The sequence below is a fragment of the Emys orbicularis genome, chromosome 9, assembly GCF_028017835.1.
Source record: "Emys orbicularis isolate rEmyOrb1 chromosome 9, rEmyOrb1.hap1, whole genome shotgun sequence".
Lineage (NCBI taxonomy): Eukaryota > Metazoa > Chordata > Testudines > Emydidae > Emys > Emys orbicularis.
The window spans coordinates 4,773,010-4,798,304 of NC_088691.1; the positions used below are offsets into that span (position 1 = coordinate 4,773,010).

Sequence of the window (25,295 nt, forward strand, 5' to 3'; positions counted from 1 at the left end):
GATAGCCACCCGCAGGTCTGTCATAGAATGGCCAGACAGGTTAAAGTGTTCTCCCACTGGTTTTTGAGTATTATGATTCCTGATGTCAGATTTGTGTCCATTAATTCTTTTGCGTAGAGACTGATCTAGGAGGATCAATTTGCATTCTCCATGGCACTAATTTAAGTAAGATACAGCTGGCTGGTGATTGAATGCTGATCCGCATCCTGTAGCTTTGGACTTGTAGAAAACTTAAGGCATGTTTTGTGTGAAACGGAGGAAGCCCACCATCTGCAGGGTGATGTTTAATGACTAGAAAGTCCGTGTAATTTATGCTCTGTGATTCCCTTTACTTTTCACCTGGCAGATTCCATGCAGTCTGAAAGAATGACAGACACTTAAAGAATGAGGCCTTCACCCCTGTAACACTCCTCCTCATTACAAAGCCACAACACAACTTGGCAAGACTGATCTTTGTTCAAGAGAAATAGGTCATTAGCAGAACTGTGTGATTCATGCCTAAGGCTTATGGTCCCTGATGGTCATGAGCACCATAAATTACTCAAATGTGTTAATGGTAAGGGAAAGAGAAGGACTCAATCATTGATTCAAAGTAAATTTGCTTGTAACTAATTGTAGTATGTAGTGGTGTATTAAGAAATTCCACTAAAAAGATTTAATAAAACCTGTCCTACATCTTGAGAATGGTCTATGCTGAGAATCATTATGAAAGTTTTACTTTCTTTGATGAACTACAGTAAATTGTTGGTTCAATGCCTAGGAGTTCATAAATTATCATTTTTATAAAACTAGCAGTCAAGTTAAGTATAAAACTAAAGAATCTAGTTAGAGTCCCTGGGGGGTCTGCCAGATTGGCTTTGTATTTGAGCCTTCAGATTTTTCCTTGTTAATAGATATCATTTTATGGGTTTTGTTTTTTTATTTGTTCTATGCAACAGCAAGGGAGAAGATGCTCAAACAGCATGCTCAAATTCACTCCTACTCAGTGAGGCCATTTCACTGTCCTATTTTAACTTTCTGTCATTTTAAGCTGTAGAGCTGTTGAGGGCAGAAGAGCTTGAGAAATGTTTTCACTCTCCTTCCACTTTAATGGCTGAATCTCTCTGTCATGTCAAAAATATTAACCTGCAGGCAGAGACCAGCCCTGGAAAACTTCTGCTCAATAGATTTTTATTTTTAGCATTATGAGCAACTTACAACAGCTTTAAGATGGAAGTGCTTATGCTTCCTTACCTATTGTGCTGTTGCAACCGCGACGGGTGGCCAGTATTGCCAATACAGTTCATGGAAGGTGAGGGTATTTAGTAGTGTGAGACTGAAGTGGGATGGAAGTTGGCACACAATAATTAGGAGTAATTTCTAAGCATACAGAGCAATTTCATAATGAAATAGTCTAGTGCTCTCACTTATAAAACTAATATACATTTATAATTGTATGCAAAATGTATTGCATTTAACATATGCAAAGTGTGTTAGATGCTATTTTGGTGATATTGAAGTGGCTATTTGTTATCTTTTTGAGAATGAAATAACATATTAGAAAAAAGGTAGTGTCTAACCTTCCTGATTTTGCAGTTTTTAAAAATGTTTCAGCTATATGGTGTTTGTTTTCCAGTTGATTCCATCATCTCCTGTACGTATTCCTAGCAGCCGCCTTCATCAAATCAAACAGGTAAGAGATGATTCTAGTTCTGTTTCGTAAATAACAAGACATAGAAAGCTTGCTTTATTGGCTTTACACAAGCTGGTGTATCCTACTCATGATCATTGATGACTTCACTCAGAAGTAATAGCTGATCTGTAAAGAGTGTTCAGCAAAAATCTGTCACTTCAAGGTGCATTTAATAGTCACAGGTTGAATCAGTTTCCAGAGATACAAAAGTTTACAGAAAATATAGAATGTGTCCTAATATATTATACTGAAACCAGGATTTTGTCCCATTTATAAAAGTGGTTAGCCATCAGACATCTTTCTCCCCACGTAGAAAGCTGGTGGTCCCTATCTCTTGCAGCCCCATTTGCAGTCTAGAACTCAGTCAGTGGCATTTTTCTGGGCTCAGATAGACTGCCTGCCTTCCTCCCAATTGAATTGTGCATAACCATAAAATGATATTCAGTGGAGTCTGTGGTGTTCAAATCTCAGTCTCCGTGATCGGGCAAACCTAAAAGTTTAGTGTAGTACAGCATGGCATGCTGTATTTAATTGGTCAGAGAAACTGACAGGAGATATACCTATGTTCAGCACTCAAGCAGTTGGGTGCAGCGTCCATCAAGGTAAGAAGGTTGCTGCTGATTGCTGCATGTTAAGCTTGGAGACTCTCAAAGCTGACAAGCTAATGTGAAGTTGAGGGATATCAGGATAATGGTATACAGTCCCACACCTTCACACTTTCCGTACCACCTAATCTTCCTTCTTGTGAAACATTGGTGGTGCTGAGTTGTCCACTTTTGTTTAAAAAAACAAACAAAAAAACCCCAACCCTGGTTACTATACCTTGCCCAAATCTATTAATGCAGTAAGTTCATTAAAACGGTGAAGCAAGAATGCACTTCTGTTTTGAATACAAGCCTGTTTCAAAGTACAGTTAGATTTAATACAAAAAACAGTTATCTTGGTTTTCTTTTGGAAGAAGAGGAAGAATCATAAAATGTAAGTTCCCAGAAGGAAGCCTCTAATAGTATAAACTCTATTATAGGGATTTAAGCTGTTAAAATAAATGTTTAGTTAAAGCTGTTCCATATGATAGCCTGCCTTTTAAAGTCTCACTTTGGAAAACACATGATTTCCAAATGCTTGTAAATCTTGTGAGTTTTATTTTTCTCATTTTGTAAAAGCAATTTAACTCTCCAGGCATTATATTTCCAGGGTACATGTTGCAAGTGGTTGAAGGTACTTGGTCTCCAGCTTCCTGCCGCCTCAAACACTTGAGGCACATAGTAATCCTGAAGAAATGCACTGCCTGTTTTGTTTTTATTGTGTAATTTATTCATTTACTAGCTTTAACAAGGACAAGCAGTCAGATGGAAAGTTCCTTTTATTCGTAATATAGGAAAGGACTAATGTTAACATGTACACACAAATGGGATGGAAGGGAGGTGCAGGGAAGGCACAATATATGTTGCATAGTCATAGTAATTATTCCATATAAATACTCCATTAAAAATAGGTTAAAGTTAAAGCAGGATATGTCAGAGTTAAAGCTGCACTCCTTGAAAACATGTGTTACTATAGGAGGAGATTGACAAAGGCATTAATGGGTGTTAGGCACTTAGTGTCCATTTGTGCCTTAAAAAACAATAACTTCTTAATAGTCTTCAATTACATAGACTGCATCATTCAATGCCTAGGATGCCAGCGAGCAGTGGATGAATCATCTAACCTATATTTATTCCTCCTCTGTTCAATAAGTGGATCCCTACCATGTTTCACTGCACTAGGGTGACCAGACAGCAAATGTGAAAAATCGGGACGGGGTGGGGGGTAATAGGAGCCTATATAAGAAAAAGACCCAAAAATCAGGACTGTCCCTGTGAAATCGGGACATCTGGTCACCCTACACTGCACACCGTCCAATCTATACGTTGAATGAGTTCTGAGGAATGGTACATGCTTGTGTATTTAAAAACAGTATTGTAATGTATACATACAGGGAGTGAATTAAGTTTGTGCGTGCAATTTCTTTTTCTTAAAAAAAATGCTTTGTTTTGCTATCTTAATACATTTTAACAAGTTTTTTTTTGTAGAATTTCTTAGTTTTTTAGAAGAAACAATAAAAAATTACATAATGTGGAACAATTTACTAACCATCAGTAAAATGCTCTGTTCTGCACAAGTTGCACACTCACTGGGTATGCTAATGGTGTATGGAATGAGGTGAGACTCCCATCCAAATTGTGACCTGAAGAGGAAGAGTTTGTCTGTCTCATTTTAGCAAAAGAAAGCTCTATAAACCAACTCTTAACTGTTTCTGTGTTATATTATTATTTTTCAGGAAGAAGGAATGGATTTGATGAACAGAGAAACAGTACATGAACGGTGAGTGTTAGTATGCAAATGAGAATACCTAAACTCTGTGTCTCTGGGCCAGTGACGATGTATTTTTTTTCTTCTTTATAGGGAAGTGCAAACAGCAATGCAGATCAGCCAGTCATGGGAGGAAAGCTTGAGCCTGGTAATGTGTTTATGCTTTAGATTTGAGTTTCTATCTTCAGTGTTCTAACATCTCATATTGCTGCATTTTGTTGTCCATAGTATCTTCAGTTTCTTTTAGAGGAAAATCAAACAGATTAGGCTTTGTTGTTTAACATCAAATTGTTTCTGTCTAGTAATACACTTTTTATTGCTGCCTTATAACAAGTTTTGTACTAATAAGGTATGAAATCACCAGTAGCTCAATGACACATGGCTGTCACTACAGCTATTGGGACATAGTTTTTCCTGATGTGTCAAAAGGTAGTTCTAGTCATGTCTATATCTTTCTGTTTTATAGATACTTTAATATCAGGACATAATGTTAAACATTATTTTGTTTCCTCAAAAGTATGAAATTTGTCTCCTAGGTAGTCATAATAACAAATTCTTACATGTAGCCATTTGTGAGGGTGACTTGCATCATGTGATTCCATTCCACAGCAAAGCAATGCTTTGTATAATATTGTATAGCCTGGCCCATGAAATATTGCATTAAAGCAATCGGCTGTAATTACATGATCTGTTATACTTATAGAGTGACAGTGATTTTGAGAAATCATCCTCTCCCAAGCAAATAGACTTTGTCCCAGTTTCTCCAGCTCCTTCACCCACCAGAGGAATAGGGAAGGTAAGAAAAATGAAGTGGTAGAGGTCTTCCTTCATGAGTTCCGATAGTTAGATTTTTGTTTAGCACTAACATCAGCAAGGGATGAAACTTCCCATATCCCTGACTTCTGCATGGGCATTCACTGCAGATAGGGAACTAAAATATTAAAAAGGCAAGCTAACAGCTATACAACCCATGAATTTAGCTACAGAATATCTCATAAATGTCAATATCCCGTAGGTATATTTATTGATAAATTGTTCGTACATTGGTGATAAATAAAAGCCATATTTGGCTCCTGAGGACAGCGTTATATCGAGGTAGAGGTGTACTATCAACTTGCATGCACTCTGTATGTACATGAGAAATCAGTCTAAATTGTTCTAGAACTTTCTTCAAGACTTAACCAAAAGTGATACTTTCCCAGTCAAATAGATCGGGTAGTCATTTTAGAAGAATGATGACGTGCTTGTTTTAATATGGTAAAATTCTCTTATTAAGGCCCTAGTTGTGTTCCTCAAGTCCCTCTAGTTCTCTGTATGTCGAGAATTTTGATTAGTTTGCTGCAGTAGGAATGAAGCATGATGTTTATATTTAAATATTGCAATATATTTTGATTTCAGCAATGTTTCTCACCGTCTTTGCAAAGTTTGGTGAGTAGCAGTGGATTACCTCCAAGCCCTAGCCCCAGTCCAACAAGACGATTCTTAAAGTACGTACAAGTCTGTAAAATTAACTCTGCATACTGTTAATACGGATTGTTCACTTGAGGCATCTGAAATATTAGGACTTAACTTAAACATAGTAAATCTAAACTATGTTTTTGGTGACTCAGATCTCCAACTCACATAGTAAATCCATACAACTTAAATTCTAGAGTTTATAAAGTACCAAAATATATATTCCCGACATCAGGCAGCTGGGTTACAATGCAGCCTGTATCCGATTTTTCAATAGGTTTTGTTTAGCACATAATCACATACAGAGTAGAATGAACTTCTATCAAAAGATGATGAATTAATTCTCATTGTCCCAGGTTTTGAAACTGGGACAATACCAGCCTGTGTAGATTAGCAAAAAGTATTAAGAGGAAACATTTAAGTTTTTAAATTATAATAGCATCTATAGGACCCAATTAGAGATCATGGCCTCATGGTGTTACAGGTTGCCTGTCGGAGAGGCTTCTTATTACTGTCTTTCTCACACTTTAATTTAATTTAATGTTGCCAGAAATAGGATAACTTTTGTGGGTGGCCAGGGTGCTGAAAGTCACTGGTGGGCGGTGGAGGGTGTGGTTCTGAGTACAGGTGAAAAGGGACTTAACTGCCAAATCTGTTGCTGTAAGTGACCTTGTATTTCTGACAGAAATGACTGTTACTGCAGGGACCTTGGGCATTTTTAATTTTACTTTACCAGTGGCCAGGGCTGTCTCTCTGTCCTGAAATTCCTGGGTCATTCACAGTCTTCACCAGTCTGTGCAAGACAAAATATTTTGGCCCTCAGTGTTTTGTCCAGCAACATAATGCAAACAGATGGTGAATCGAACTAGTCCTGCGACTAATCTTCAGACTCAAAGGACAGCACCCTGCTAGATTTGTACTTAGAGGGGTGGCTTACTTTGAGTTACTCATGGACCCACCTTCAGTAGGAGTAGGAGAACCTGACCAGGTTTGTGTGCTCATGGGTTTTAGTTGGATGCAAGCGCTAAAAGTACATTGTAGAGAAACTTGCTTGCTCATTTAGATGACTGTATTAGAGGAAATGTTGGGAATGCTTTTTGAAGACTTCAGTATGTGAACCAGGCTTTCTGGTATAGTATTCTGCGGTTAAATTTTTAAGAGTCAGTTATGTCTTGTGTTTGTTTTTTAAAAGATTTTTTTGTTGGGGCTATCCAGTCTTATTGCCTACTTCCCTTTATGTTGGTGTTTGCTCTTAAACAGAGCAACTTGCACTGAGTATGCTTGTTCCTCACTTGTAGTTGTTTTCCATGCTATTTATGCCAGTTATCATTTACCAATATACTGTTTATACTCTTTTAGCAGGAGAAGTCAGAGTCCTATTCGCTGCATTCGCCCAAGTGTTCTTGGGCCAATGAAAAGAAAAGGTACAGCATGTGTTTGTAATTGTTAACTTTTAAATAGTTCATATAGCTTTCTTGATTGTCCTGTTTTTGGACTGATACTTGCTAGGAAACAATTGAGTTTTAGCAAAAGGTATGCTATAAAGAAATGGCTGGGCGTTTGGGCTGCTGAAGTACAATAGTTGAAAAATTAACTATACAATAAATCTATAATTAAAGTGGTCACTCTGTCCTACTACCCATCCACTGATGCAAGATTACACGTTTGGTAAAGCACCAATGGGTCCTCTAATATAAAGGAATTAAGGAATTCTTGGTACACTTCCATTCATTTATAGAAAGGTCCCAGCTAATTGAAGCACAGAGATGCTGTAGAGTTAAAATCACAAGCATACAGTTTTCCTGGTAACCATACAGGGGTTGAACATAAGAATGGCCATACTGGGTTAGATCAATAGTCCATCTAGCCCAGTATCCTGTCTTCCCAAAGTGGCCAATGCCAGGTGCTTCAGAGGGAATGAACAGAAGAGTTAATCATCAAGTGATCCATTCCCTGTCGTCCATTCCCAGCTTCTGGCAAACAGAGGCTAGGGAAACTTTAGAGCATGTTTTTGCATCCCTGCACATCCTGGCTAATAGCCATTGATGGATCTATCCTTCATTAACTTATCTAGTTCTTTTTTGAGCCCTGTTATAGGTACACAAACCTCTGCATTCTGATTCACTACAGGCCTCAAAATTCAACATCCAGATGCCCAGAAAAAGCATAGCCACATCATCTTGTAATTTTATTTAGAAGTTATTTAAATTTTGGAAGGTGTTCCTCAATCTGTACACCTACACTTGCTTCTCTTAGCCTCCATTTCAACAGTCATTGTATTGCATCTGCTTTTAAAAGCTTTCTCACCCTTCACTTCCATAACAGTAACATTTTGGCTCGTTAAGTCATGTTTAAAGTACTGATAACCAAGCTGTATTGTTCCACAGAAGGAAGGGAATGTGGTGGGCCAGGTTGTGTGTGAAACACTCTTGAGATGCATCTTTCTCTCTCTGAGAGAATCTGTCAATTGGAAGTTGCTGCTGGGAGACCTTCCCTTCTCATTTATCCCAGCCCCTTTGAACTGCACGTATTTCAAAATGGACTTCAATGAGAAAATAAATTATTGTTATTGAGGGAGTTTTACAAATTACTTTGGGGAGTGTTGAAAGGATCTCAGTACAATAACTTAAGAGCTATTTGAATGGAGGATGTTTTTTCACTGACTTTCAAAGCACTTGATAACTCAATTAATGAAACTAAGAAGTAGGTAAATATTTTAATATCGGTATCTGTAGTACTTAAACGTTCAAATTAATAAATAATTGTTAATGCTGTTGACAGTTTTAATCCACTGGGCATTTCAAATTGTCATTGTCTGTGTCTCTTTGCTAATGTTATCCTTTGAGGTTAGTGTTTCATTATATTTAGGTTAATATCATAGACTATCAGGGTTGGAAGGGACCTCAGGAGGTCATCTAGTCCAGCCTCCTGCTCAAAGCAGGACCAATCCCCAACTAAATCATCCCAGCCAGGGCTTTGTCAAACCTGACCTTAAAAACCTAAGAAGATTCCACCACCTGCCTAGGTAACCCATTCCTGTGCTTCACAACCCCCCTAGTGAAAAAGTTTTTCCTAATATCCAACCTAAACCTCCCCCACTGCAACTTGAGACCATTACTCCTTGTTCTGTCATCTGGTACCACTGAGAACAGTCTAGATCCATTCTCTTTGGAACCCCCCTTCAGTTAGTTGAAAGCAGTTATCAAATCCCCCCTCATTCTTCTCTTCTGCAGACTAAACGATCCCAGTTCCCTCAGCCTCTCCTCATAAGTCATGTGCTCCAGCCCCCTAATCATTTTTGTTGCCCTCCGCTGTACTCTTTCCAATTTTTCCACATCCTTCTTGTAGTGTGGGGCCCAAAACTGGACACAGTACTCCAGATGAGGCCTCACCAATGTCGAATAGAGGGGAACGATCACTTCCCTCGATCTGCTGGCAGTGCCCCTACTTATACTGCCCAAAATGCCGTTAGCCTTCTTGGCAACAAGGGTACACTCTCGACTCATATCTAGCTTCTCGTCCACTGTAACCCCTAGATCCTTCTCTGCAGAACTGCTGGTTAGCCGCTCGGTCCCTAGTCTGTAGCAGTGCATGGGATACTTCAGAGTCCTACACTTAGGACGGCACTTGTCCTTGTTGAACCTCACCAGATTTCTTTTGGCCCAATCCTCTAATTTGTCTAGGTCCCTCTGTATCCTATCCCTACCCTCCAGCATATCTATCACTCCTCCCAGTTTAGTGTCATCTGCAAACTTGCTGAGGGTGTAGTCCACGCCATCCTCCAGATCATTAATGAAGATATTGAACAAAACCAGCCCCAGGACCGACCCTCGGGGCACTCCGCTTGATACCGGCTGCCAACTACACATGGAGCCATTGATCACTACACGTTGAGCCCGACGATCTAGCCAGCTTTCTGTCCACCTTATAGTCCATTCATCCATCCCATACTTCTTTAACTTGCTGGCAAGAATACTGTGGGAGACCGTATCAAAAGCTTTACTAAAGTCAAGGAATAACACATCCACCGCTTTCCCCTCATCCCCAGAGCCAGTTATCTCATCATAGAAGGCAGTTAGGTTAGTCAGGCATGACTTGCCCTTGGTGAATCCATGCTGACTGTTCCTGATCACTTTCCTCTCCTCTAAGTGCATCAGAATTGATTCCTTGAGGACCTGCTCCATGATTTTTCCAGGGACTGGGATGACTGGCCTGTAGTTCCCCGGATCCTCCTGTCTTTACTGTGGCATAGTAAAGCACTTGTATCCCACCCATTCTTGAGGTGTATTTGGAAAATTCAAATTAATATGCAATTTAGAGAAGGGGGAAAACATCTGAATGTTAAGAATGTGTATAAAAGTGTCACAATCTATTATGTTCATCTGCGTCAGATCTCAGATAGAAGTTTATCTAAAGTGGCTATGCTAATGATCCCTCTAAATCAGGACAGAGTTGTATTTTAACGGTTAGTGCATAATATGAATCTGATTGTATGGTTTTGTTAAAGGTGAAATGGATACTGAAGATGAGCCAAAGAGATTTTTTCAAGGAACTACTAGCATGCTTTCTCCTGAAGTTTCACATCTGACAGACCTTGGTGCATGGTAAGCATCACTGTGCCTTGTAACTTTCATCAGAAACTGCTCAAATGTTTTCAGTCTCTTTTTCTAGACACGAGGCATGGGTGGGCATGCTTGAAGTCAAATAGTGTTATATATAATAAGCCTTGGATTTTTGCAGCATATCCAGATAAGTATTGCAAACAAACTGGATATTTGGGTACCAGTGCCTATAATTTAATGACTTCAGAAACAGATAAATGACTTCTGTTCTCGTATTGATATGCTTAGCATTTATGGGAGTTAAGCAGGTATGGAGATTAGACCCCCAATGATTGGCTATTTTGGAGCAAATAGCTTCAGATCTTAAGATAATTTGCCTTTTAATTTTGTATATTAATGCAAATTGTCACTTTTTTATACTCTCTTGCTCTTAGTTACGTATGGTGAATGCTAGTCTGATCTCTCTGCATATGAACTGTGACTGTGCTAAGATAGAGAAAATAACTATGCAGCAAATTATACTGAACATCTGGTTTAAAGGAAAGAGTGAAGGTTTTTTGTTTTGAATGTTCTTTTAGAGAAGAAAATAGTAATAACCCTACATAGTTATAATTTTGCTATGATATATACTGTAAAACATGTAATCAGTAGATATGTTTTAATGCACTTTTTCCCTAATACCTAAGCACCTACTTGAATTTTGGGATGATTGTCAAAAAATTGTGGCTGAGTTGTGAACAAGCCATAGAAAATTGAGGAAAAATAATCATCGACCATATTATTTACCATAATAATGTTCATTATTACCTTTCCATGACTTTTTGCTGTCAGCCACCAGGGGACTCCCTGTCGGCTGCCTGGGACTGAGCTCCAGCTGTCAAAATTGCGGTAGAAGCCGAATAGTGCGGAAACTGCAATTTCCGCCCTATTGCAAGTTAAGTAGGGCCTTACTAATACCACATATTGTGAGGTATAAGTTGCCATTGCCACTGAGCCTGCTGGCAGCTGTAGTGTTGTCAGGGCACCCAGTTTAAGAATTCCTGTAATAGAAGATAAAAATGATGATAGAGTTGCCTGAATGATTCATTTCAAACTTTGTCATTTCTTTATTTGTATATGTTCCACTGCCTGACCATTTCTAATGTATAAGCAATTCTTTGAGTCAGCTGAATGAATTAGCTACTTGATAAAATATTATGGTTTGGCTGGAGAGCAAAATTATTGTAGACTTTTTTGTATTTTTATATGAAATATAAAACTGTGTTTGAAGGTGACTAATATTTGCTTTTAAAGTGACTTTAATAGCTAATCAAAACCAGAATTTTAAACATCTGAAATTTAGTAAGAATTAGAATTCCTCATTTTGGTTAATTAAAATGCAGATGATTGCTTTGAGGAAATTAGACTGCTTTGCATTAGCAATATACCTGTTCCTAATATCTTAAAGCAATCAATATTTCAGTTATTTTTCCATACGACCTGTTTAATGTCATTTAAAATGTAAAATTCCTTCCTGGAATTCAAGCTGCAGTTAGTCCCATGAAACCCTATTTAGTGGCAATCAGGTAAAGAGTCTATAGTTAGGTCACTTTAAAAGACAGTTAAGTGTGTGTTTAAAGCTTGTTTTTTCACATATATATGTTAAAGTTGTTGAATGATAAGCCTGTTTAAATTAACGCATTGCCCCAAAAATGCTGCTCTTGTATTTTCCATATCCTCCTGTTACATTCCCCTTTTTTTCAGTCTGACTTCAGGTACTCTTGATGGCAATCAAAGCAGTGCTGGCTCTTCCTGTCATTCACCAGCTGAAGTTGTCACCACCAGAGATTCTCCAGCCTCACTTTCCAATTCCAGATCTCAATTTAAGCCCATAGATTTTTCAGCTAAATTACCCACAAATTGAGACTTTATTACTCCTCTGCTGGAGGGTAAACAGCCAAGCTGGAGAGCAACACGACAACGTTCTACAATGTGTGACTGAGTTTCTTATCTGATCCTGTTCCTCATAGGAACTTCCAGAAATGTCTTTATTTCTAGAAAACTTCCATAATAGTTCCTTGAGGAAGTTTATAGTGATTTGTATGACATTTACTAAATACAGTTAGTGTTTAAACTCCAAACGTTCTCTTTAATATGCGAATATCTGCATACATGTTTTGACTTGCAATAGATCTTCTTGATTGGCATAATAAATTGCAAATACATATATTATTCTACAAGGGGAAACAAGGCATTTTAAACTACATCTTTTCAGTTGTCACCAGTTTGTAATGGTGCTGATCTAGGTAACAGATAGCTTTTATTGGATTCTGTCATTTTTTATCAAGCTAATCAACTGATCAGTTTATTAATATTAATTTTACTCCACAAGCTGTGGGTATTTCATTTGCTGTTTTTTAAAATGTAAATATGGGTATCAAAATATAATTGGTGCCTAAGTCCTAATTTGTTCGGCTGCTAATCAATGTTATGTTCTGATTGGATGAAAAGAACCAGAATGGATGAATTGTCCATATGTTACATTTTATTTGTAATCATAATTGCTGGTGTGACTAAATCCAGACTTAACATGGAAAAAATTGCCTGCCAAAATCACCAGCTTCCTTTTTATCCCCTGTGTGACTATCTAGAGTGATAGGCATTCTCCTAGCACTGTTTTCCCACAGAAGGAACTTTAATAGTGTGTTGGGACACTGCATGAAATGCTAAAATCCCTACATTAAATGCTTCAGATAAGAAAATTAGAGGCAGTAGAATCTTAACAATTGGTTTAATTGGAGAGAAAGGAAGCCTTAAGGAGGGATTCTGAGTGAGTATGTCCAGACTGAAGTGATAATCCATGAACATTTAACTCTGCTACGTGACCACATACCATGTTTTAATCTCTTCTGTATAGTAATAGCAACCCAGTAGAAGCAACCTCCACTTCCTCAGTATCATAGCATAAAGAGATTTCTGATGTTATAAAGTTAAAAAATTACTGATCACAAGTGTAGAATTGATCAATTTAGAGATGTTGGAGAATTCCTATAATGGATTTGAAAGAAGCTAGTATGTCCAGAAGCACCATGATAGCAAACCTAGAAGACTCCCAAAACAGAAGCAAGAGTCTGCCAGCCTCCAAGAGCGTAATAATGAAGCAAAACTTTTCCTTCCCAAACAGTAAAACTGTAATGCAGGGCTAAAGGTGGGCATTGAATGTAGTAAGCCTTTCCTAAAACAAGATATGGTGGTAGTTCTCTACCTTGTCATATGGCTGTTTCACAGAGGCAGAACTTTGACAGGGCAGCAGCATACAAGGTTAGGAAACAGAAGATGCGAAGAACCTGGGATGAGTGAGGACTAAGGACTTATTTATCCTGTATAATATGGAGATATGGGATCTATGTGGTGGTCTCACTCTTAGCTCAAACACTGTGAACATGGTTTATTGTTGACTCTCCATGTTTATCTAAATTATCGCAATTGTCAACTGAGCTTCCTTACTCCACAGATCAGTTTTCATAAAGTTCTGAGACTCATGCTTCCCTTTCCCAATGGCAGACAGACAAAATTGTGTGTAACATCTGCTTGCTTGCTTTAATACAGCATGGCTTTATTTTATAATCTCAGCCATATGCCAAAGACTTACTGTGCATTCATTCTTCTGTGATAAGGGCAAAATTATAGATTTTTATCTTGCTTATCTCATTTTTCATGAATGGGCCTCAATATCTGATTGCCAACCCTTTTAAAAGATGCATGAACAGAAAGGTAATTACAGTAGTTGTATTGTGTGTGGGTCAACATGTCTCTTCTCTATTAAATATTTATGCTGGTTTTCCAAATAAGTGCCAATAAAGAGAACTGAAAAAATAAGTAAAGCTGTTGTTTCTTCTGGAATGTGCACTGTGTCCAGGATTTTAACCATGTTTTTGTTACTTTCACCAGGGGAGCATTGATGTTTTTGTTTCCTTCAATCAAAGTGCTTATTTCAATCAGTGCTTCATCCTCTTCTTGGCAAGCTGGACCTAAATTCTACAACACTTTATCCTAGTTTCTGCAACGTTCCCACACAGCAGACCGGAAGTTCTTGACAGAATTAAGTATATTTAAAAACAAACTAGGTTCTAGTGATTTGAAGAGATACAAAAGCACAGTCTCTTCCTTGTACTTATTTAGATATTAAGTAAAATGCATGTGATGCTGTCCCAGAATTATCCATGTTCAGTGTGCTGGAGATGTTTGTCCTGAAAATGCATAGCTTATTCTAGAAGTTTCAACAGCTAGGTAATGGACACTGGGGCTTTTGGCTCCCAGGAAGGAGTGGGGAAGTCTGTGTGATTTGGCATTCGGAAGGCAGTTAATACTTTTGGTACTGAGGAAAAGAGAACTCTCCCCTTCTCTGTGTGCTCCCCCTCCATCCCACTTTGTACAAAAGCAGAAATCACTTCCAATTTGTGAGGAAAGAGGTGCTTGGATTCCTCATTGTCCATGCTATCAGATAGCTGCAACACACCTTGGAAATATTGGGAGGAGAATTTTTTCCCCTTTAAATGAAGGATTAAAATCTGGAATGCAGCTAGGCTGCAAAATCAGAGAATAAACAGATTATGTGCTGATTTGCATGGCCACATAATTGTGTTTACATACACAGCTTTAGTCAGTGGTTAATAGTCATGTTAACCCATATAGTGTTAGTTGCCTTTTACTAATTCCCCATGTAAATACCAAAACCGATGAATGTTGTGAATTTTAAAGCTTGATTTGACTAATGTCATCATTATATGGCTAGCCTCACCTCTCTCCCATTTTTGGTCTCTGAATGCGCTCTGTCAGGTGTCAGGCCTCAGGCCTTTACTTATCCTAGAGTGTAATTCTGTAATTTTCCCACTCATAGTCTGGGCCCAGGACTACAGTATTCTGCAGGTCCAACTGAATTTGGACACTGGCGTTCCAACTTTCGGGAGTCTGTGACCAGTGATAAACTAGAATCAGACAGCCTCCTTAAAACGAAATAGTTTTGTTTTTAGCAATATGCTGCTGCTTTGAGTAGTGTCCCTATGCGTGCTCCTATTTCAGGTGCACGTGCACCTCTTAAGGCCTTGATCGGAGATTTGTCTTTAGTGTCCGTTTGTCCTGCATATGTTCCCTATGTCTCCTCATATTGGACACCAAGGCTATATAAGAGTGCGGGAGGCAAACTGCCCTCAATTCCTTGTCAACCTCTGCCTGAGATGGAGCCTTAACGTGTCCGCCTTGAGTGTGCCTCAGCTAGCTTTTATTCTGCATTTCTATAGTTCATTAGGATCAGGTAGTACAGTAAGTTGTTAGTGATAGTTATAGTTAGAGGTAAGTAGTAAGAGGATTGTTTTGTTTCTCTCTCACCTCAGGGAGCCTTATTTTCCTGGCCAGGCATTGCCTGGCTCACCAGGTTTTAAGCACTGCCCTTCTCCTGCCTAGAGGTTATACTTGTTAGCAACGGCCACTCCAAGTGTGTCAGTTGCTTTGGGGGAGTCCCATGTCTCTCAAAAGTGCCACTTCTGCCTGGCCCTCAAATCCAGGGCAAGGAAAAACAGGAATATGAAACTCAGGACTATTGATGATGGAATGCTTCCTTTGACCAGCTTCTGAGTCAGGTCAGGGGGACCCCTGTAGATCTGTCTCAACATATACAGCACCTCTTCAACCTTGGAGGAGGCTTCCCCTAAGAAAGGAAAGACCTTGGAGGCTTCAGAGAAGACCTCCAAAAAGAGGAGCGTGTAGACCAGAGGTAGGCAACCTATGGCACGTGTGCCGAAGGCGGCACGCGAGCTGATTTTCAGTGGCACTTACACTGCCCAGGTCCTGGCTACCGATCTGGGGGGCTCAGCATTTTAATTTAATTTTAAATGAAGCTTCTTAAACATTTTAAAACCCTTATTTACTTTACATACAACAATAGTTTAGTTATATATTATAGACTTATAGAAAGAGACCTTCTAAAAACGTTAAAATGTATTACTGGCATGCAAAACCTTAAATTAGAGTGAATAAATGAAGACTCGGCACACCACTTCTGAAAGGTTGCAGACCCCTGATGTAGACTCATCTTAAGGAGCCAGCACCGAAAAAGCTCAGCTCCCCTGTGATAATTATGGTCTCTGAAGCCTCAACCTCTTGGCTCAGTACTGTTGAGTCAAATGACTCCTTCTCCAGTACTGGCAGGGCCAGAAAGTCCCAAAACTAACAGCTCCAACAGGGCCTCAGTACCTTCTACCAGGGACAAAGATGGCAAGCATAAACACGAGAGCTCTACATAGATACAGAATTTGTATCCGCATCTGATCTGTAATCCACAAAAATGGTCTGTGGATATAAAGCAGATATCTGCAGATTTGAAGGGCTCTGCTAAGCATGCAATGGTACCAGACACCATTGGTGCCTGCATCTGCACACCCCCCATTACAGTAATATTAGCTTCGTCTGCTGCATCCTTGGCTCCCACATCAGTACTGATCCCCTACGTGGTACCACAAGAATTCTGCTACACTAAGGATCTGTCTGTAATGGACGAACCACCCTCCCAACTTCTCCTGGGTATCCAAGCATCTCTCGTTACTGAGACTCTGATCTCCAGACTGCCAACTTCCTCCAGTACCACAGAACTCGCCACCCTTTTCTGCAGGTGCTTCTGCATTGGATGATATTGAGGCGGATGAATGAGACTTCCAGTTCGTCTCTTCTGATTAGGTTCAAGATTCTCCAACATATCCTTTCAGGAACACGTTCTCTGACAGTCATAAGGAAGATTACGCTCATCAACAAGGGTGGTGGAACCAACCCTGCTTGTTATCCCAATTCCCATATGCCCCCCTCTCGCCAGTGGCCATACTGGGACCTCCTCGCCACCGATCAGCAACAATTCATCAGCCCAATGGTACCATCTCATAGGGAGCCTAGAGTTGAACAGTCCTAAATTCTCCAACCAGCCACCTCCCCCTCTCCCTTCACATGAGAGACATCTGAGGAACAAGAGGCCAGGGCACCCCTCAAACACCTATTTTATCCTTGTCTCCGGACAAGGTGATTATGCCTCTGCCACCAGCCATGGCTAACGATTTTGGGCAATTTCAAGACCTCAGAAAGAGGGTAGCTGACACTCTTTAAATTGCACGTGAAGTCAAGGACTCGCAGCATAAACTGTTGGATATTCTGCAGACAGCGACACGCCCCAGGGTGGCATTACCCATTAACAAGGTGCTCCTGGACCCAGCTAAGACTGTGTGGCAAGTGTACTCAGTATGACAAAGACCAAAAAAGACTGGATCTCTTCGGATGGAAGTCCTACTAGTCAGCAACCCTGCAATTCAGGATTGCGAGCTATCAAGCAGTCATGGCCAAATATAGTTTTACAAACAATATTAGATTTGCGGCATTGTTTAAACATCTGGTGCAGGAATGTAGAGAGCAGTTTCAGTCCATCTTCTGAGTGCCAATTATTGGCCAGAACTCTGCTCTTCAAATGTCCTTGGATGCTGCAGACACTACTGACGGGGACACTGTCACAGTGGAGGTTATGTGCAGGACATCAAGGAGAAAGGGTTTTTTTGTCGGCCCTCGACCTACAAGATGCTTACTTCTGTATAATATATCCGTTGCACAGGAAATATGTATGCTTCACTATAGGCCAAGATCATTTCCAATACCGAGTACCTCCTTTCTACCTTTCATGGGCCCCAAGGGTGTTCTCAAAGATCCTGGCAGTAGTGGCTACTTACTGCCGACAAGAAGCAATTCTAGTCTTCCCATACCTCAATGACTGGTACTCAAGGCCGTTCCTATGAAGCAGCACTATCTACCATCCAGATAGCTCTTGTTCTGTTCCAGGAGTTGGGTCAAAAATACACGTTAACCCCTGTACAGAAGATACAATTTATAGACATGTCTTTGGACTCGTTGACAGCCAGGGCCCGCTTTCCCTTCGACAGATTCCTAACTTTGTCAAGTGTGGTGTGGGTAATTCAGGGGAGCTCTCGGACCACAATAAGGAACTGTCTTCAGTTCCTGGAACACACATCAGCTTGCACCTTTGTGACTGATCATGCAAGGCTGTGCCTCCACAGCTTCCAGGGCTGGCTCAGAATGACCTATTCTCCAGTCAGATGCACCTTGGACAGAGAGATGATGGTTTCTGAACAAGTGTGGAATTCCCCAGACTCGTGAAAAGATCAACTCGACATCTGTGCAGGTGTTCCTTTGTTGCTCACCTCCATCCATACCTTTAACTATAGATGCATCACTGTTGGAATGATGCAGTACTTTGATTTGTAAGTATTTGCAACATTTCTGAAAAATGAATTCTGCATTTGAGTCTAAACCTGCTGCCGTAAAGTCAGTTGCTCTTGACTTAAATGAGGGCAGGAGCAGCCCCCTATTCTGTTACAACTCTATCTTCACACTCAGTAACAGCTCATGCACCATTTGGCAGTGGTCACTCCTGAAATGTTGTGCTTTTCATGCTCCTTGTTTTTGTATCCCTGCATCCACTGGTGGAATCATAATTATCTTAAACATGTCCTGTTTTCAGAAGATCCCTTTCTGGTCATCAGGTGGCAGCATGAATTCCAGTTAGTGCATTTTTTTCCCTATTTACTCTAATTTTAGTAATTGGAAAAGATAATTTCATGGCTTTGGCTATACAGTAACTGAGCTCGAAGCCTAACGAATGCTCAAGAGGCAGACCTGATTTACAAGAACCCCTTACGCTGACTGTGGAGGTGAGAATGGCAGCATTGTCCTACTCCAATCCTGATTGAATTGGGGCCCACCTACAGGCTTGTGTGTGGGTGAACACAGATACCCTGGCAGCAAAATCTTCAAACAGGACAGGGTTACAATTACAGGCAGCCAAGATTACTTCTGGGCCAGGTAGGTAGCCCCCATCCCATGTGAGTTCCCCCGCCACCATTCACATCATGAGGCAAATAAGCTCAAATAGCTCCTGTACCAGAAGACACAGACCCATGATTGGGAAAGTTTGTGAGGATGGGAAGGGCTTATGCTCTCTGTGGCCACAGGTATTTGTGGTATATGAATCAGAGAATACGGGAGGGTTAAGGAGGATGACCTTGTTTGTGCATGAATAGCTAGCTAGGTGATGTGGGGCTTATTGATTGATGGTGCTTAATGTTTTGTGTACATTTAAAAAAAAAAAAAAACCCACCTCCACAGTAATCGCCTATGCCTATCCAGGGGCCTATCAGACTCACCTGCTTCTGTGCAGCATGGAATTCGTGAGAATTGAGCTGGGAGCCTGGCACACCTGAGTTAGCATCCCCTTTCGGTGCCTCCATAAAATGTGGATAATATTTAACTGCCTCAACCGTGTTATGAGGATTCATTAGCTAACATTTACTTCTAAGATTCATAGTACTATAAAAGTTGCTGAGTATTTTCCTGGTTGACGTCATATAAGCTTATCTCTCTCAAGGCTGTGTTAAATCAAAACTCCATTTTATGTAATGTAGGCCCTCATTAATTATTACTCTCTCTCCTTGTGGATTTGATGTCTCTTCACACATTATACATAGAATCAGCCTCTCATATTATGAAAACTATGTATTATTTTGATCTGTGATCTCTGAACCTGTCTGAATTTTCAGTTGCTTAAGTTAGTGAAATGTGTTCATTATGGTACCTGAAAAATATTACACTAATCCTGAAATTGTCACCTGGTGTAACTTTACGTAAGCACTCCTCACATAGCGTCTATACTCGGGCAATACCAGTGCCTGTGTGGCTTTTTTGCATTATAAATAGTACCGTGAACCATGCACCAAGTTGGGAGAATCAGGAAGGGCAACTGAGTCCATCCAGACTCTAACACTGTCCTCACTGCAGTTTCCATTGCAATTTATTTTAATGACAAGAATCCTTTCATTTGAACGGTTCCAAGTGCCAGCAGTGGAGGTTGTGCTGCGGACCATTGGCAGGTTCCTGAGGTGAAGGAGTTAATTGTTTGGTGAGGATGGAATCTGAGATTCTAGTGCTCCACTGCAGAATTTGGCTTCCCAAAGGATGCTGTTTATTGTTTCTTGAATGACACCCAGTGCTGATGTCTTAATTTTGCCTGATAAGCCGCTGGCAGAATCTATCGTTCCCTGAGTGGAAAAAGTGCACCCAAGTATGTTAATTCTCTGTTTGTTGCTTCTTTGTCTAATCTTGTGTGTAAAAACTGGAAACACTGACCATTGAAGATGCCTTGTTCTTTGATTACATTTCTTCTGCAACAGCATTTCTGAAACACTGGTCTTGTTTGCTTCTGCCTCTATCTCCTCCCTCTTAATCATAAGAGCAGTGTGACTCAGAATGACTACAGTCACTTATTATTTCTGTATTTATAGTCCATTACCGTAGCATAACATAGCAAAGCAGTCCTGCTATTGGGTTAGCCTTTTCCCTTCCATATGAAAGAGGTCATCAGTACCCGATAGTGCTTCTAAAGTCATGGTTTTCATTAACTACAGTTTCTTATATTGAGTTTACAGCAGAGGGCTCTGTTCAGGATATGGGTATAATGGTTTAGAAAAGGCAGACTAGTAATTCCTATGGAATTCCCTTGATACTTTCCCTTCTCAGCCAAAGTTATGCCCATCACAAGTGCTACCTATTTGCAACTTCAGCATCCATGTTCATGTCCTATCTTGTATCCTTGTGACTCACTGACGGATTTTCCCTGTGCCCCCATTGCATGTGTTTGTATATAGAACTAGAAAAGCTTTCTTTACTAATCCCCAAAGAGTGTGCAGCATCACTGCCAGTGTTGTCTATAGTCACATTTGGCACAGACTTCTCTACCACATGCCTCAACTCCACGTCTGTTCAGCAATTCATTGTTTATGATGCATCATAAAAGCCCTAAGAAACTTAACCTGTCTCCCTTGTGGTACAGCTGATTTGTCTTGGACTGGGTCAAGAGGTCTTTTATACACTGGGTCGGTGGTTCATGGGGTCTGAACAGCTCACTCTGGAGAACCAGACAAACATGCTTCCTGGAGACACTGAGTGTACAGCCTGAGATGATACAGGCATTTCCTATTCCAGGGAGCCATGTCAATACACTAACACGTTACAACATGAATTACTACCAAAAACGGATATTTGTGAACAAATGTCATTAAAATACATACACGGAAAGCCTAGTGCCACATGCCTTACACCACCATATAATCAACCCATTTTATAACCCCAGATAGATCATTTGTCCCATTTCTAGTCATACAAATACTCGATTCCACACTTCACACTAGAACTTACAGAACGCTGACATACCTTAATGCCCTCTGGAAACTGCTCCTTTTAAAATGTCTACTGTACACTTAATAAGCAATATATTCAGGTCAGCAGTACACCTCCAGCAGCACACTTCCATTACAGAACAAAACAAAGGCCCAGTTGTATCAGTGGTGCAAACTGGATGAGGTGCTAGTGAATGGTAAAGGATCATTAGATGACAGTGGAGAACTGACTGCATTCTTTAATCATTCATCTCCAGACTTGTTACATTTTTGTCTTTAGATTTGTGCCAGTGTGGTGTGTGGGGTTTTTTTGGGGTGGGGGGGGGGAGAGGGGTGTTAGCGGGACACCAGACATGCTTTCAACTAAGCAATTTTTGTTTGTGGATAAGTTTCTTATTACTAAGGCCATATATAGATGTTCTTCTTTAAAGCCTGCATTTCTGGAGAGAGTTCAAAGGGGGTGGGGGGGAAATTGACATGAAAGAAATAAAACTACAGCGTAAGGCATCAAACCCCCAAAGGTGTGAAATGGCCTTACTACAGAGAGCAAGTAAAAGGACTTTGCCTCATTCAAGACTGCAGCCTTCACAATGACGCCACTCTGCATTTCTCGTTAGGTTACATGTGACAAGCCAGAAAGCTGTGTGCTGAAGCATAGCTAAACAAACCAAGCTGAAGAAAGTAGACTGCACCTAGACTAAGGGTATGTCTACACTACCGCGGTAGTTCGACGGCTGGCAATCGAAGTTCCGGGTTCGATTTATCGCGTCTGGTGTGGACGTGATAAATCGAACCAGGAAGCGCTCGCCGTCGACTGCGGTACTCCAGCTAGACGAGAGGAGTACCGCGGAGTCGACGGGGGAGCCTGCCTGCCGCGTGTGGACCGCGTCTGAACCGTGGTAAGTTCGAAGTAAGGTATGTCGAATTCAGCTACATTATTCACGTAGCTGAATTTGCGTACCTTACTTCGACTTGGGGGGTAAGTGTAGACCAAGCCTAACTCTTGATTGAGTTGGGGAAACAAATATGACCTTTTAAGTACCTTTCTGAGCAAGAGATGGCCTTGTTCTTCCCTTTCAGAAGGATGCTCACACATGTTATGCGACGGTCGTTTTCCCTGGGACCTGTTCTGTGATAACTTTTCAATGAATGATGTGCTGGTGTTTGCATAGTTAGTGTATGGCTTTAACCTGTTGCTGAATACCAGGCAGCTGATGTTATGGCTGGGAATCTAGAGATAGAGAGGACTTCTTGAAGTAAGTCAATTATTTCAAAGCTTTTTTAGGTATGCAAAACTTCTGCTACCAAATTCTAAACCAGGGACCGGCAACGTTTGGCACGCGGCCCTGGCGGGCCGGGCCGGTTTGTTTACCTGCCGTGTCCGCAGATTCGACCGATCGCGGCTCTCATTGGCCGCGGTTCGCCACTCCAGGCCAATGGAGGTGGCGGGAAGCAGCGGCCAGCACATCCCTCAGCCCCTGCCACTTCCCACAACCCCCATTGGCCTGGAGCGGCGAACCACTGCCAGTGGGAGCCACCATCGGCCAAACCTGCGGACGCAACAGGTAAACAAAGTGGCCCGGGCCTGCCAGGGTGCTTACCCTGGCGAGCTGCAGGCCAAAGGTTGCCGATCCCTGTTCTAAACTAAGCAGTTACCATCCTGAATGGCAGGGTGTCTGGCAGTAGAAAGCCATTAACATGGGCAATGCAGAGTGGTTAGTAGTTGGCGTTTGGGTACATCTCTTCCATTTTTTGATATTTTCTCCTCCTAATTCATTTCTAAATGCACAGTCAAGGATAAGAACTGTTGAACTACATTAGAGCTGTTGAGTTTTTTTATGAACCTGTAGGGTGTGTGTGTGTGTGTGTTGTGAACAGCTGTTATAAAATTTGTGCTTTCTCACGCACCAACTCAGATTAATTGCATTTGTTTCTGGAGAGCTGTTACTAAATATCTACAATCCTATACTAACTCGTGCCAGCAGCCAGTGTCAAGCTAGCATCATTTTGATGCTCTTGGGATTTCTGGTAGCTTTTTGTTTTATTTATTTATTATTATTATTTAGTTCATTGTACATAATAAATGTTCTTACTGAATAAACCGATTCATGGGGTTGGTACATGGAGCAAGGGGGGAGGTTTTTTTCTGAAACACAAGGGCTGAGCTATTTCTAGAGGCAGGATATAGGACTGAGATGGCCCAGCAATTGTTCCAGTATCACAAGTTGTGTTCTAAGTGTTCAATAGGCAAACTGTGTAACTTTGATTGATTTACTGAGGGTGGAACCTTGGTTATCTGAAGGCCAGATCGTCCCTCAGTCTGACTGTATCCACACTTTCTCTATTGTAGGCATGGGCATTTTATTATTCACTTTTAGAGAAAATGGGGGCTTGCAGTCATTTTCTGATCTAGAGCACTGATCCAGATTAGACCCAAGCACCTAACACAGATTTTATAGCCAATGGTAAATTAACAATCCTGTCAGGTATTAAGTGATGATGACATTGATAAAGGTATTTCATCACTTAGTACCCAATACGACTGTTCACTTACAATTGTGTGTGCATTATATTCGTATAGCAGGTGCTGAAAGAACAAGGTGATTCAGTCTCTACTAGTAGACATTTAAAGCAGTTCTAGTTCAGTGATCAAAGCATTGATCTGTTTCCAGGAGAGAAGGCTGTCTGGTTTGCGTCAGGAACTAGGAATGGGAAATGGCACAAACACTTTTTCAGGGGGTGTATTATTCACTTTCTCAAGTTGCATTTCTGGGTGTTAAATGCCCTACATCTTCCCTTCTTAGCTCCATTTTGAATTGAAAAGCTCGTTTCCACCTATTCTGGATCGCATCAGGAAACGCACGCCCCCATTTTCTTAAAGTGATTTCACACAGGGTTGGTGGCTAACTGAAATGTGGTTAAAGTGAACTATTGGGCTGATTCCCACTGTGATTCTACACTGATTGCTACCAATACCTCATCTCCGACAGTTCCCTCCAGAAAAACTGTGACCCCGCTACTCAAACATGCTCTGATGCAGTGACCCCCAGTCAACTGCTAGAGAGTCTAAATCTAAATGGCAGGGATGAGTCCACATGCTCTGATTCACTCCTAATGAAACAAAGTTTACGTGCCCAGTTGTCCTGTTTGAAGTTAAATTACATCAAGCAAGGTTTGATTCTCTGTTTTTCTTAGCTCTTCACTGAGCCTGGATTACTAGAACATAGCACACTAAAACGTAGGGATGGTCCAGATCTCTCCGCCAGCCAGGAAGGATCCCCTGTGCCCTGCATTCAAGGCACTAATATCCTCCCTTGTGTTAGGATGGTCCCTACTGCATATACTATTCCAGATGGGCCTCTTGGGTACTTCTAATACTATATTGCCTTTCTGTAGCTATCCATCTGCTCACATAAAATCCTGCTTATCTCTTGCTGCTGCTACATTCCCTTCAAATGGTTTCGGTAAATCTCCCCTCAACTAATGCCAAATTACCTGCTAATTTCCTGATATCTTGTTTTCAATATTGGAGTTATATGTATATATATATGGACTGTATGACCCTCAGGAATTTCCCTTGAATATAATGAAGTTAAAGGTTCACTTATTTTCTGCTCATTTCTTTTAAAAGTCATGGTGTGTCACCTGCACTTCATGATGGACTTGCATACATTGTGTGTTTAACACCTTGCCATTTATCGGTGTACTTGCTGGCTTCTTCTCTTGTGACCCCTGGAAAGAGAAATGCTTTCTTTATTATTTCTGAGAGTCTGTTACTTTGTCAGTGCTTCATTACCTATTTTTGTAAAACAATTGCACCTCTATAATTTCCTTGATGAAGAAACCTGTACTGCCAACATTCCTTTTCATAGCCTTGGAATTTCCTGTTGTCCTGCATTTTCAGTTCATTTCTAAACCTGGAGATGTTAATACATTAATATGCACAACTGAGAAGATTAGATAGGGCTGAGACTTGGTTTCTATGATCGTAAGCTC

The 25,295-nt window shown here is 40.6% G+C and overlaps 1 protein-coding gene across 2 annotated transcripts in view; it reads left to right on the top strand.

Annotated features, from left to right (window-relative positions):
- LOC135883293 (P2R1A-PPP2R2A-interacting phosphatase regulator 1-like) overlaps positions 1-13,883 on the top strand; it is a 32,347-nt gene extending 18,464 nt beyond the window's left edge. Inside the window, exons 4-11 of one of the 2 annotated variants that reach the window (XM_065410328.1) lie at positions 1,648-1,672; positions 3,993-4,036; positions 4,118-4,172; positions 4,728-4,820; positions 5,423-5,511; positions 6,839-6,903; positions 9,987-10,083; positions 11,785-13,883. In XM_065410328.1, coding sequence (XP_065266400.1) covers positions 1,648-1,672; positions 3,993-4,036; positions 4,118-4,172; positions 4,728-4,820; positions 5,423-5,511; positions 6,839-6,903; positions 9,987-10,083; positions 11,785-11,944 — 628 coding nt within the window. In that variant the 3' untranslated portion in view covers positions 11,945-13,883. Of the gene's footprint in view, positions 1-1,615; positions 1,673-3,992; positions 4,037-4,117; positions 4,173-4,727; positions 4,821-5,422; positions 5,512-6,838; positions 6,904-9,986; positions 10,084-11,784 lie in introns of both variants that reach the window. The other variant, XM_065410327.1, reaches the window with a different exon arrangement.
- Positions 13,884-25,295: the final 11,412 nt, after the last annotated feature.